The sequence below is a fragment of the Gigantopelta aegis genome, chromosome 12 (genome assembly GCF_016097555.1).
Source record: "Gigantopelta aegis isolate Gae_Host chromosome 12, Gae_host_genome, whole genome shotgun sequence".
Classification (NCBI taxonomy): Eukaryota; Metazoa; Mollusca; class Gastropoda; order Neomphalida; family Peltospiridae; genus Gigantopelta; species Gigantopelta aegis.
The window spans coordinates 32,059,433-32,075,098 of NC_054710.1; the positions used below are offsets into that span (position 1 = coordinate 32,059,433).

General features: G+C 36.3%; 1 protein-coding gene across 1 annotated transcript in view; it reads right to left on the bottom strand.

Moving 5' to 3' along the window:
* Positions 1-8,076, bottom strand: part of LOC121385988 — a 14,580-nt gene extending 6,504 nt beyond the window's left edge. The window contains exon 1 of the mRNA XM_041516782.1: positions 7,728-8,076. Coding sequence (XP_041372716.1) covers positions 7,728-8,076 — 349 coding nt within the window. The remainder of the gene's footprint in view (positions 1-7,727) is intronic.
* Between the last annotated feature and the right edge of the window lie 7,590 nt (positions 8,077-15,666).

Genomic DNA, 15,666 nt, shown 5'->3' on the forward strand with positions numbered 1-15,666 from the left:
CTCTGGACCAATCAGATTGCCGTACAGTGTATAGACGCAAAGGAAATTTAATTATATATAAACTGACGATCAAAAGAAAGTATACCAATTATTTGTATTATAAATAAACACAATACACGTTCATGGAAGGTTAGATAGGTTCCAGTATTGTTCGTTATAATGCAATCAATGACGAATAGTCGCACATTGATGCATTTGGGCGATGCCGCACGTGCAAAATGAGTTTATTCATCAAATTTATACTGCACGAGAAACATGATACTCGTGCACATAAGGGTATAAAAAAAGGGTGCCATTGCTTAGAACATGCCTCAGTCAACAGTAAAACACCAGAGAACATGGCAAGGCTAACTGCTGAAGAGAGTGAGCTATTGGTATGGTGCAGGTGGGTGCGAGTTATGCCCATGTGGCAAGAATCCTGTATTGCACAACATTGATGATCACCAGGTTAATACAGCGTTACAGGGTGACTGGCAGGACTGCAGACAGACAGTGGAAGACCCCGCGTCACAACAGCCAACGAGGACCGCCATCTCCGCATCTTACACTTACGTAACAGATTCCTCACTGTGACGTCATCTGCAGCGACTGGCCTTGGACATGTCGTCAATCGTCACACTGTACGTCGTCGACTACGACAGCATGGTATCAGGGCCTATCGAGGGATGACATTGACGAGGCAACATCGACTTCGACGTTTACGTTGGCATGTCAGTTTCAACGTTGGCAACATCGGAACTGGCAACGTGTACTCTATTCTGATGAGAGCAGGTTCCAGTTATTCAGAGCTGATGGCAGGACTCGGATATACCGACGTGCAGGAGAGAGAACAACTCCGTGCTGTGTTCAGGAGACTGAACGTTTGGTGGTGGATCTGTGATGGTTTGGGGCGGTATCTGTGGCCAACAGCGTACAGAACTTATTGTCATTTCTTCGCCGCAAACAACGTCAATGTTTTGCCATGGCCAGCCCGTTCACCTAACCTGTCACCGATAGAACATTTGTGGGATCATCTTGGTCAGCGAATTCGACGTTGTCCTAACCCTCCAATGAACAGGGATCAGATGGTACAGGCACTGAGGCAGGAGTGGAGGGCAATACCTGATGTCGTCATTAGGCGCTTAACAAACTCTGTCCGACGTCGGGTCCATGCTTGCATACTTGCACATGGTGGACATACACGCTATTGAAACATGTCCTTTGTGGTCAAATGTATTCACCTTCGTTATGAGTGGTCCTTTATGAAATCGCACATTTCACACCTAGTGCTGTTGTGCACTGTGATATTATTATTTTATAGGTTTTATTGAGTATACTAGTGTTTACTTATCGCCAAATTATTATACTTTCAAAATATAACATTTGTATCAACTTGTGTTTTGTGTTGTTTTTAATACTTTGAAAAAATAATTGGTATACTTTCTTTTGATCGTCAGTTTATATATATATATATATATATATATATATATATATATATATATATATATATATATATATATATTGTTTAATTAATGTATCAATGTGGTTCAGTGGTTAAACAAAGCAAACCTTAACTCTCAGTGCGCGATCAGATATGATACGAAACGTAACACGAATGAAACATATTTAACACGTTCAAAACTCTATAACACAAGATATAACACGAGGGAATCGTATCGTCTAAAATCGTATCGCAGGTATCATCACACGGTAGATAAGGCACTCTTTAATCGGATTGTTTTCGTAAGACGGAATCGCAGATATATATATATATATATATATATATATATATCGTCCCGACTTTAGACTATGGACGCATTATGAAATGTTTGACATCAGCCAATGACTGACAAAGCAAAGTTCTCTCGTGGTATAATTAAGTGAAACATACGTTACTTTACAGTGGCAGACCCTAGTTTTTAAAACACTGCAACATATTTTGCAATATTTTAGCTGTTTTTGATAATTTAAATTAGAAGTACTTATATTTTATTATTTAGAATATTATTTTTAGTACACCTGCAGTGGTTGTAGTCATCCAAGATTTTGCAATACCCCAAAATGCATTTTTTTAAATTCTAAAAACGCATGTTCATCTGAGAAGTAAAGGCCATCGAGACCAGCTATGGTTATTTTTAAGACCGTATTTCCTTGTTTGAACATCAAGTAATTTAGCTTCTCTCTTTTATAACCTTATCCACATGTGTTGCATGGACCGTATTTTCAAAGCCATCTTGGCTACGACATATCGTAGCTAGTTACGAGCAAAATACGAATGTCGTAGATTTAAGGTATAGCAGATTTTCGAAAGTATCGTAAAGTGCCCTTAGTGTGTCATGATTTACGATATTTGTCATAAACAATTTGTTTTTTTTTTTTTTAAATGAGAACGCTCTTTAAATGGAGATAGAAAAGATGGAGTATTTCTCGGTGACGTCATCAAGGAAATTCCCTCTAAACGTCATCTCGGTGCAGCTGACTTTCCAGAATGGATATTGTGCAACCGACAAAGAGGTCCCGTAAGGGAAACCTGGGTTCCACAGAATTGGAAATTTTAATTTCGGATGTGGGGAAGACGACCAATATTATTTTCTCTTCTTTTGGTTGGTTAACAGTGATTAGGCTACATTAGACCTAAAACACAAAGTACTATACACATAATTCAACTTTTAAAATTATGTCATGTGCTAAAGCCCTCGCTTTATGCGCGGTCGGTTTGGGATCGACCTCCGTCGGTGGGTCCATTGGGCTATTTCTAGTCCCAGCCAGTGCACCACGACTGGCCGTGGTATGTGTTATCCTGTCTATGGGTGGTGCATATAAAAGATCCCTAGTTACTAATGGAAAAATATAGCGGGTTTCCTCATTAAGACTATATGTCGAAATTACCAAATGTTTGACATCCAATAGCTGATGATTAATAAATCAATGTGCTCTAGTGGTGTCGTTAAGCACAACAAACTTTAATTTTATACTTTAATAACAAAAAAATCACAAATTCAAGAAGGCCGTTCAAATATTTCTGTCAAAATTAGACACCCTCCTTCATCATTGTGTGTTTACATCTATATATAGTGTGTTCCTTCCTCCTACAATAATTTTTTTTTTTGTAAACAATTTCAGTTTTGGTTTTACTTAACAAGAAAAGTAAAAGTGTTTTAGAAAGAAATTCTTGTTTTACTATTTTTGGTTGCAGTTTAGAAAACAATCGCTTAGAAATACATAATTTGTAGTAAATTTTATAGTATGAAAAACGCGTTCTCTGTGGGAAGAACTATAGCTGTAACTACCCAAGTTAAACACTGTTGCCGTGACAGTGTTTATGTGAAGGTAAAAAAACACATTAAATACAAACAAAATAGTTTAGTAATAAAAAGTGCGTTACGGAATGTTGTTCAGTACACTCATCCCATGTAACGCTACATAACGTTTGTACATACATCCACCCACCCCCTCAAGCGTTACGTAATATTTCAATGGCCCTAAGGTTGTCACACAACATTTTCACTATCTTAATAATGCAGTATAAATATTATTTAATAATACATCATATATAAATCTTTACATGTTTTATGTACCAGTAAGACATTTCAAATATTAATTTTTGGAAAAGTTTCATGTCTATTTTTTATTACTTTGAATAGAGAAAAATTGTCATTTGGGTTAACTTCAGTAATATTTCTTTTATTTGAGCTTTCCGATACATTATGTATGTGCATATCACAGTTCACACCTGTGCCTTCTTCAACAACCCCGATCAGGCCCCATTGTATCGATTGGTAAATTTTCTAAAATTGGTAGCGTAACAATCAAAGGTCACAGATGCAATACACTGTTTTACAGTTTTGACGGCAAAGTATTTCGAGTGTACCATACTGGGGAGCTGTATCTTCGTTGTTATCATGACATAAGAAGTAAGGCACCATATTAGTTTCTAGTCTGATGTATTTACGATGTATTTACGATATTTTGGCACATTTCGAAAATACGCTACGACTTTTGCCACAGTCACTTACGACGGATTTACGACATATCGTGGCTAAGATGGCTTCGAAAATATGGGCCCTGGTTTGTAGATTAACTAAACGTAATGTCCATTTTCACGTGTTGAAACTAAGTTCTGCTCCTTTAATACAGACAAGACGGAGACCCACACATACAGATACAGAAGTAGTAAAATGGATAAATTGTAAAAAAAAATACCACAATGTATGTGCACATGAAATTACTTAATCTGCTAACCTTCATAGTGTGTATTGATGCATTTCATCATCGCCTGAATACGTTCCTGGTTGAATAGGCTTGCCGTCGTTCCTTTGCGCTCTGAACAGACTAAGCTGCCAGCTCGTCTGCTGGTCTTGACATATTTGGTTATCAGAAATCAGGAACCATCACTCGTCCACTTTATGCATTGGTCCTCTCTGTAGCAGATGTCTTAGAATTCATGAAAATATATAATATATTCATATATAAGTATGTCTATATATGTATGTATCTATGTATGTACGTATGTACGTATGTGTGTATGTATGTATCTATCTATCGATCTTCAAACATCTATGTATCTATATATCTATCTTATCTATCTATCTATCTATCTTCTGTATCAATCTAATTAAAATTAGTTCCACTGGTTAATAACTATTACCTGTGGATCTAACAGCAGCCCGTTGGAGCTCATGTCCAGTTGACATTTCATTCGACCAATCAAAACGTTACTTCCAGAATCATGCCAGTTACGTGAACAGAATGTGAAAACTTTTAGAATTATGCCGAGGGTACATGTATACGAAATGATGCGGGTGACTTACAAAGTATACTGGAAACTAATTTCAATATTAATTTTTAATGTTAAACGTTCTTTTCAAGACGGGAAAAACGTGATATTATAGCCATAAAATACATTTATTCTAGTACACAATTCAGAGTTTATTACTGCACTTTTCCCCCCGTTATTAAATTATGAAATAGGCCAACAAGTTCGCCTATTGCTTAAGCGGCAATCTAATTGAATTGGAGTTCGCCTATATGAGCCAGGGCCGTAACAGCCGAGGACTGCGTATGTAAACTTAATGCAAAATGGTTATGATTAATATTTAATCCCGTTGCGATAGAAATGAATCAACGTTTGGCCATAGTGTCATTATGTTAAATACACTAGCAATTTAAAATGTACTAAGGCCTCAAACTTTCTTTTCATACAATCTAAAAGAAACGCCCATAAAATAAATAATATGGTGGTATATTTAGGACATACCGGTACACATTTGTTTTCTTACTTTTAAATATACTGAACTTCGACTTATATCTCGAAATCTGGATTTGCTTTGTCGAATGCTTAACTTATTATTTTGAAATGTCGGCATATTATCTCAAGATTTTAAATTAATGCCAAGCTCTTGACCTGTTATTACGACTATATAACCACTGAAGGTACATGCGCATTGACAAGAGATAAGTAGCATTCGACAGTTAAGGTAATCTGCGCTCGGAAACGTGCATTTTCATATCTACACTGTCGATATTTGACGCCATCAAAGTACTTTCAAGCCACAAGTAAACATCTATCGACCTTCTTTTTTTTGAGCGCTTGACATAATACATTGATAGCTTGAGATAATAAATAGAGAGCTCAAGATCATAAGCTACATGCTATTTTATAATACTTACAATTTCGCAACAAGTTCGTATTTTCTTATTATATCTACAGTTATAAATGCATTGTTTTATTATAAGTATTAAGCAGGACACTATGTTTTGGACTCCCTAGTAGGATATCATCTGATTCAATATGTGTAGTGGACACTATTTTGAAGTCAAACCATATTTTAAAATCCTACCACAATTGTTTTGTATAACAGCAATTCAAAAATAAATGTTCTATCGTTTCAGCTTCTTGAGTACAAAATATACAGAGATTATCTAGTTGTATACCGCATTTATATAAATACGAATTTGTAGTTACAATTCGATGCATAACTATATACTGAAAGTTCTGTGATTTTAAATTAGTAGTTATTTTCATAATAAGTTCAGGTCGACGTAATAGCATTTCTTCTGTTATTATAATATCAAGTTTTGCTGTCCATTTGTTAGAAATATTTGCCAATGGACACGTGATTAGTTCAAGAAATAGTTTATATATAAATGTATAGTCTCTATAATAATATTACATTACTGTCAATATGTTCTATATTTTGGTTTCTGGTTCTACTTAACCAGTTTTATTGAGGTAACTGATTAGTTTCAAATATAATAAATAGTGTCCACTTAGATGGAAATTATGACTCAACGTTCTAAAATTATTCAGTTTACCATTTGGGGTAATTAAATCTTTAACTTCCTCGAGTCCGTGATTGTACCAATGCAAAAAATAGTTTAATATCGTTAGGAGGAATATAGTTTAAAAGAGAGTCATTTAAGAATTCAGACTTGGATTCGCTATTATTTCGCCTAATGAGTGCATAATTTGAAATTACGTCTGTCCAAAACTAATTTGGGATATGTGTTACTATTTTTAATAAGTTGACTTCTGTTGTATGCGAAATTAATATTATTATCACCAAAATCTGAAAATAATATTTTGGTGAATATTTGCCACATATCATCCGATGATAAAAGTCCTTTGATCCATTCACGATTTTTGTGAACAAATGATGTTTGAAAACCATATTTTCAAGAATTGGCAAGCACCTGGACAAAAAAGCGCAAACCCCAAATGATAGGAACGCTTATCTGCATTTACTTTAAAGGGACAGACCCTAGTTTCAACCCGTGAAAATTAACACTAAGTTTAGTTAATCTACAAACCTGTAACACATCTAGATAAAGTTACAACTGAGTGAAACGTGAGTATGTGACTTTGAAATGCTGAAATACCCTCTAAAAATAGACTAAAACTCGACTCCATAACTGTTACCTCTCAAACGCACGTGCGGTTTTAAATATATGAGAAATACATTTTGTGATATTAAAAACATCAGGATGACCAAAAACACTTCAAATGTGCGGAAACGAATAATCTAAACCATAAAATGTAAGTAAAGTATGATTTCAGTTATCAAAAACGGTTCTAATAGTAAAACAATATGCCTTAGTGTTTAAAAACTAGGGTATGTCCCTTTAATATTATTATAGGTGTGGATGGGTACTTGGGGTGCGCACCACCCTCGCACTTCGATTGATATTTGTACGGTATTTCTTTAAAGCAAATTTCATATTTTAACTTTCAATAATAATAATAATTTAAAAATAAATAAGCAAGTTATTGTCGCACCTGTAATAGACACTGAAACATAACACCGGCCTCGGTGGCGTCGTGGTTAGGCCATCGGTCTACAGGCTGGTAGGTACTGGGTTCGGATCCCAGTCGAGGCATGGGATTTTTAACCCAGATACCGACTCCAAACCCTGAGTGAGTGCTCCGCAAGGCTCAGTGGGTAGATGTAAACCACTTTCACCGACCAGTGATCCATAACTGGTTCAACAAAGGCCATGGTTTGTGCTATCCTGCCTGTGGGGAGCGCAAATAAAATATCCCTTGCTGCTAATCGGAAAGAGTATCCCATGTAGTGGCGACAGCGGGTTTTCTCTAAAATCTGTGTAGTCCTTGACCATATGTCTGACGCCATATAACCGTAAATAAAATGTGTTGAGTGCGTCGTTAAATAAAACATTTCTTTCCTTTTCTTTCTGAAACATAACAAGTAAGTAATTTGCCTTTTATAGACTGTCCATCTAGAGATTACCTTTGTTTGTCTTATTTTCATTCTGTTTGGGCGCACTACTCCAGTATTCTTCATTATTACTGACTTCAGCTAGTTGTCCGTCCATATCTAATCTACACGTCTTGTCCTTCTTGCTGTAGTAAAACCCAGTTTGTTGTGTGGACAATGTGTGTCGAGCGCATTCAAGAATCCCTTGAACCTTAACACCAGAGGTAGGTTCCTTGTTCTTTGAAGATGTCGACTTGAGTTCATACTTTTTGAAGTAGGCTGACCGTATTAAACCGCTGGAGCAGATGACCAGATGTAAGAGAACCAGGACATGGATCATGTTCACCAAAGGTGATGTCTTAAGCTTTCCTTTTTCTGCCATCATCAGAAGAGTGAACCTGAATATATGTGTGTTTCTAAACATACTACTCCGAGCTCGCCGTCATTGTAACACGTTTGCGAACAACAGTTAAAGTTTGTTTTGTTTAACGACAGCACTAGAGCACCTTGCTTAATTAATCATCGGCTATTAGATGTCAAACATTTGATACTTATTTCACGTAGTCTTCAGAGGAAAACTGTTACAATTTTTCCATCAGCAGAAATTAGTTCTTTTGTATGCACTTCCCCACAACCAGAACAGCACATACCACGACCTTTATTATAGAGTTGTGATGGAAAACATTCGTGGTGGTTCGATGCTCTGACCCAGTTTCCTTGGGCTTTATAGAACACGACAATGATTTAATATGCAGTCTTTTTTGTTAACATAGATATATTTGTCCAACAGTTGCATACGTTTAGTCGAATTCCACAAGACAAACAATTATTTCAAAAATAAAAACCATACATTTCTGTCTAGCAAGTACAATAGCAATTATGACAAAAATGTTGTGCATATGCATAAGAGTGGGCAAAGAAGAACATAAATGAATAAATAATGACTACGGATAGGGGAGAGCGTGAAACTGTTCCAAACAAGTAATGAGATATTCAAACCTAGTTAGGAATGTGAGTGCTTAACAATACATTACAGAAAGAAACAGAAAGTTGAAGACAGTTTAGTTTGTTTAACGACACTACTAGAGCACATTGATGTATTAATCATTGGCTATTAGATGTCAAACATTTGGTAATTTTGACATAGTCTTAGAGACGAAACACGCTATATTTTTCCATTAGTAGCAAGGGATCTTTTATATGCACCATCCAATAGATAGGATAGCACATGCCACGGTCTTTGATAAACTAGTCGTGGTGCACTGACCGGAACAAGAAATGGCCCAGTTGGACCATTGGAAAAAATAACACTACTGTATGTTGAAAACATAAAAGTTAATGTTGCATACAATGTTTTCCACTCTACTCTGACAACTGATTATTTCGACACTTGGTAATTTAGTAATTACGACATACAGTCTTAGAGAGGAAACCCGCTACATGTCTTTTTTTCACTGGCATTTTTTCATTCAAATGATTATGAAATATCTCAGTTACAAAATATTCATCACTAACATCAAAAATACTGCCCTAGTTAATGTAAAATGCGACACATTATCATGTCCTTGTTCTGACTGATATTGTGGTGGCCATCTTGGAGTTAAATGATGTTGCAATGTCATGGATAGTTGAGAGTTGTTCATCATTAATTACCTGTTACCCTAAATTCCGGTCATCAACAGTTTGTCATAGGTGAGAACATATCTAGCATATTGCCAGTTCTGTTTCGACGCCATCTTGGAGGCCAGCTTGAACTACTGGCGTAGGAAGCTTGATCCTGTGGCAGGATCGATGGTTTATATATATTTATATTTATTGATAGATATGTGTGCCCCACCCCCATTTGTATTGTCAGGATCCTCAGTTAACACCTTTGTAAGATGCAAAACAGAAAACGACTGAGGGTTTGGCAATCAAAGTACTAGTTGAATTATTCGAAAGTTAGTGCTATTTTCTAATTTTCGTGAATACCATTTTAGTTTGAACTTTGACCATGACCTGACCTTGACGTCTAAATTGGAGGATTTGCTTCGTATTAATGTTGTACTTGTTTAGGTTAAATATATGCCTAATCTAGTACTTTGAAAAAAGTTTCCAAATATAGTCTAAATTTGACCTTTGACCTTGATCTGACCTTGACCTCTAAAATTATACTGTCCCAAACTACAACTATGGCACTTTTGGTGCTTTGGACCAGGAAGTCACGACCATTCACCAGGATCGATTCCCGTCGGAGGGCCCATTGGGATATGTTTCGATTCAGCCAGTCCACCACGCCTGGTATATCAAAAGCTGTGGTATGTGTTATCCTGTGTGCGATAATGCATATAAAAGGAATCCCTCGCTACTAATGGAAACATGTAGTGAGCTTCCTCTCTAAGACTATATGTCAAATTAACAAATGTGTTTGAGATCCAAATGCCGATAATTAATAAATCAATATGCTCTTTCCTTCATACAGATGTTGTGCAATATATGGAAGAAAGACAGTTGTGTCCTAATCTTGTATCCTCTCAGTGGTTTCTTACAGTTTGCGTGGTGATTTGCAACTGATGGAAAGGACAATTCTGGTGGGTGGATGAAACCGGTTTCGGGAAGTTTGGGTTCGTATATACCTAACCTGCGCAACTGGTAAGTTCTGAGTCCCACATAGAAGGAATTGCGTGAAATAACAGTGACATAATTAGCCTTGGACATTAAAGGGACATTCCTGAGTTTGCTGCGATTTTTAAGATGTTATTAACTGACAGAGACGTTTTAACGATTGTAATAACATATCAAATATATTTTTCTGCATAAAATATTACAGGCTGTATATTAAACGTGTTTCTGATCGTTCTAATATTTGTACTAAGTTAAATTTCAGTTTTGATCCTAAAATATATTTTATCGTACGTACGAAATTATTTGAAGACAAAATCCAGTTTGGTTTCTTACAAATATTAAGACGACCAGAAACACATTGAATATACATACACTGATATTCTAAACAAGAAACTATATTTAATATGTAAGTTTAGTCGGAGAAATATTTTATTAGTCGGAAACATCTTGCAATGCAGCAAACTCGGGAATGTCCCTTTAATTGATGTCACCCACAAAAACCTGAGGTAACTGTGACAATTGTTTCACTGTGAAAAGCCAGTAAAATAAGCAGAGAAATGTTGTGTAGAGGGTTCACAGGTACATTACGTTTTAAGCATGGTGACCAGAGAACATTGTTGCAATGAATTAATAATAAAATATCTAATTAAGGTAGTTTAGGTAGAAATAATGGGTGTACTTATTATATAAGAATAATTTTAAAGACAGTAGTGTTCTCTAGTCGTGATGCATATCCAGTGAAACCTCTCAAAACCGGACTCTCTGTAAACCAGAATTATCTGAAAACCGAACGTTTTTTCACGGTCCCATTATAAATATCAGATAACCTCATTAAACCGGATACCCCTTTATACCGGACATTTAACTTGGTGGCGAGGATGTCCGGTTTATGGGAGTTTCACTGTACTATAATACACACAATGGAGATAATTATGACATATACATGCTTTTAAAACAGATTAGTGTACTGATTTCATTTCATTTCAACTTATTTTCGTGCTTATATCCAATTAAGATTCAAGCACGTTGTGCTGGACACACACCTCAGCTGTCTGGGCTGTCTGTCCAGGACAATGGGTTAGTTGTTAGTTGGCTAGTGGTTAGTGAGAGAGCAAAGAGTGTAGTTGCCTTACACCTACCCATTGAGCCCCTAAAAACAGAAAATCATTCACGCATGTGTGATGGCTCGTGTCAGGTTGTGACAAGAATGACACTGCAACCGTCACACGTGACTGGGAGCTAGCTGAACTACTGATTCAATAATTATACTATATTATATACCCAGATTTGTATTTTATAAAAATGTTTCAGAATAATAATACAGAGGAAATTAAGAAATAAATGCATCTGCAATTTATTACAAATGTGAATTACATCAGTTCGCATTGTTTTCACATTAATGTTATGATCGCATTAATTTCAGAATCCAGAGAACGCACCGTGTAAGGCCGGCTTTAGATTGCTCTTGCCACCGATGATCTACGACTTGTCATTGTCCAGTGATACCTTCGCGATCTGAGGTTTGCCACACAGACTCTCATCGTATTCACAAATAAAGTTTAGCTGGTCATCACAGTTCTGTTTTGCCCAAGCAAATTTCTTCTGCGGATTTGTCACCACGCATCTTTCGTCAGGCACGGAAACGTCCCGAACCCACTGGTCGATCGTCCCGTCCAGTGTCTGTCCAGTGTCCCACACGGCACTGCCCACTTCTTTCTCAGACAGTCCAATCCAGAAGGGACTAGCATCTATAATGAAATATCGTCTATAAATAACTCACACGTGAAGTACTCCTTTTGCTCATAAGTAGGGTAGAGCGTCCCCCCGAAAAAAAAAAATAATAATAATAAAAAAATAAAATAAAAATAAAGCAACGATGAAACATTTTCGTTATTTGTTTTATGGAGAAAACAAACAGTATGTGGCTATCCATTGGTGAGATAAAAATTGTGCATTGTAAGTTTATCTAAAAGCATCGGCACCACCACCACACTTATAAATAAAATAATAATAACTTGGAAATACATAACACAAAAAGAATATCATGTGCAAATATGCGATCCTACACGATATAAAAGGCAGTGGTATATGCTACCCTGGCTGTGATATGGTGCATATAAAAGAACCCTAGCTACAGGATTGCATATATCACGACCTTTGATATGCCAGCCGTAGTGCACTGGCTGGAACGAGAAATAACCCAATGGGCCCACCGAAGGGAATCGATCCCAAACCGACTGCGCATCAAGCGAGCGCTTTACCATTTGGCTACGTCTCGCCCCTAATTGAGATACGGCACGTTTTAATAGGATTTTATCGTAGGACAGAATCATCTATCTATCTGTGTATCTATCCATCTATCTATCATTCTATCTATCTATCTATCCATCTATCTATCTATCTATCTATCATTCTATCTATCTAGCTAGCTATCTAGCTATTTATCATTCTATCTATCTTTCTATCATTCTATCTATCTATCATTCTGTCTATCTATCTATCTATCTATCTATCTATCATTCTATCTATCTATCATTTTATGTATGTATGTACTGATGTATGAATATCTATATATTGTATGTATGTCGAGATTGACTATTACATACATAGATATTAACGCACTGGCGCAGGGGATAATTAAATCCTTTCTGGCCTCACAAATTGTCCCATGCCGTTGCTGGGACTCAAACCTGTGGCACCGATTCGCCCGCAAAAAGGCTAACCACGATACGCTCTGACTATCGAAATTCCATGTATTATGTATGTATGTATGTAATGTGTGTGTGTGCATTGTGCCATGCCTGAATACGTTCTTATATATATATATTAAGATTGACAACCTCCCTTGACGATCTGAACAGATTGAGCCGCCGAATGGTAAAGTCTGGTGGTACTTGTAATAAATCTTCTCAACTTTCTCAACACACAAACAGGAACCATCGCTCGTCCACATAATGCGTCGGCCCTCTCTGTCTCAACACAAAAGCAGATGTCTTAGAATTCGTTCATGAAAATATATAATATATATATATATATATATATATATATATATATCTATATATCTGTCTATCTGTCTTTCTTCTGTATGTCTGTCTGTCTATATATCTGTATGCTTGTCTTTCTGTCTCTCTCCTCTATATCAGTCTCTGTCTATCTATCAGTCTCTGTCTCTGTGTCTCTGTGTCTCTGTCTCTGTCTCTGTCTCTGTCTCTGTCTCTGTCTCTCTCTCTCTCTTCTCTCTCTCTCTCTCTCTCTCTCTCTCTCTCTTCTCTAATAATCTCTCACAATTGCCAAAATCTCTCTCTCTCTCTAATCTCTAATTGGGCAATATATATATATATATATATATATATCTACCACACACACACACACACACACATACAGACACACTATCTATATGTCTGTCTGTATGTCTGTCTGTCTGTCTGTCTATCCACGCAGACAGTTAGACACGCACACACACACTATTTCATGTTTTCACACTATTGTTGTAAACGAATGATAAGTGCAAACCATATTTTCTTTGTGGGTTTATTTATACACTCTTCATATATAGGTATAGTTTTGTTCGACTCCCGAGTACTCTTCAAAGAAAGTAGAGGAACTGTAATAAGAATTTATATTAGCTGTGGGGAATGGTTATATGATAATAGTGAATTAATTGGACAAACATTACAACCAGTAGTTCAGTATTACAGTGAGTTGTATGACCACCAATAATCTTGAAGGACGATTGGGGTAGAAAGTTGACGTTTTTGTATCAGTAAATCGCAAAATGAAACTATAACAAATGAATAAAAACAAAACAATAACAACTGTGTGATCCACAGAATGAAAATGATTCACAGAAATAATGTTCCACAGTGATTAATCGACCTTCCTGCAAATTGTCAAAATCGAGAATGAGACCCCACGCACGTGTACGGGGCAACGGCGTGATGCATGTGCAAACTATGGAATGTGTTTCGGTGTGTTGATAAACAGACGTGAACGTTCTTTACTAGGATGTCTGTGGTCAAAACATATGTTTTAGTATTCCAGGTTCCCCTACATTTTTTTAAGACCAGGTCATATATATGTGATATATATATATATATATATATATATATATACATATATACATATATACGACGCCTATATACGCGACATATATATATACATATATATATACATATATATATATATATATATATATATATATATATATATATATATATATATAGTTTATTAAGGCTACACTAATTTTACAAAATGCCACTGATCTTCTGTCCATGTATTCCAGAATTAAATACATTTACTCACTAACTAAAACGCTAGCAATCTTTCATTAAATCTGATGATTGACTAATTAGTAGGCTAAGTTATTTAGGGAAGAACTAACGACCTACGAGGAATTACGGATTATATGTCCCGAGTGAATTAACATTAGTTTACTGGGGACAGATAATCCGTAATTCCTGGTGTTCACGACTGGTATATCAAAGACATTGGTATGTGCTATCCTGTCTGTAGAATAGTGCACACAAAAGATCCCTTGCTGCTAATCGAAAAATATTAGCCCATGAAGTGTCGACTGTGGGTTTCCTTACTCAATATATGTGTGGTTCTTAACCGTATGTCTGATGCCATATAACCGTAAACAAAATGTGTTGAGTGCGTCGTTAAATAAAACACACAACCTCCACCCTAAAAAACAGTCAGTTTGTGACGTTAACCCAGAAACCTTCAGTCGTAAGAAGGGCACACAGTGCAAAATTATTTTGATTTTAAAACATCCACATTAGTTCTTTTCAAATTGTTATTATAAAAGAAATAGTCGGCGTTATAAACATTATAAAAAGGAGTACATAAACTGTGTTAACAACAAAGGAACGATTGAAGTTAGACAGGTGTTGGTCGCAAGAAAAAACACATAAACAGCTCGGAAATAACAGAACATTGAGTGACCACTGACAGGTCCTAGTTTGAGCCAGTTTGTTGCACGTGTACACTTTAATCGGACTCCATATGGATAACTGGAGTATTCGACGCCGTTTAGCTGGATTTTTGGAAGTGTTTTGATGTCCATGATTGTTGTCATCGTTGCTTTTTGCGTTGATGGTAATGTTGAAAACACCACCATAGACGGGAGCTGAAAACAGACTGTGTACCACATTGGATACCTCAAGTGTGTGGAACGTCTCTCGTGAGTGCAATATCACAGACATTGTCACGTTTGACGCAGCTATTGGTGGTACCGAGTATGATGCAATTTCTTTCGATATTGGTGTTGAATTCGTAAGAACTTTGCTAAGTGCCCTGGCGCTGTTCATTTGTAATATGCGAATATGAAATTATTGACTGAATGCTTTTGTGTACAGAAAGTAGC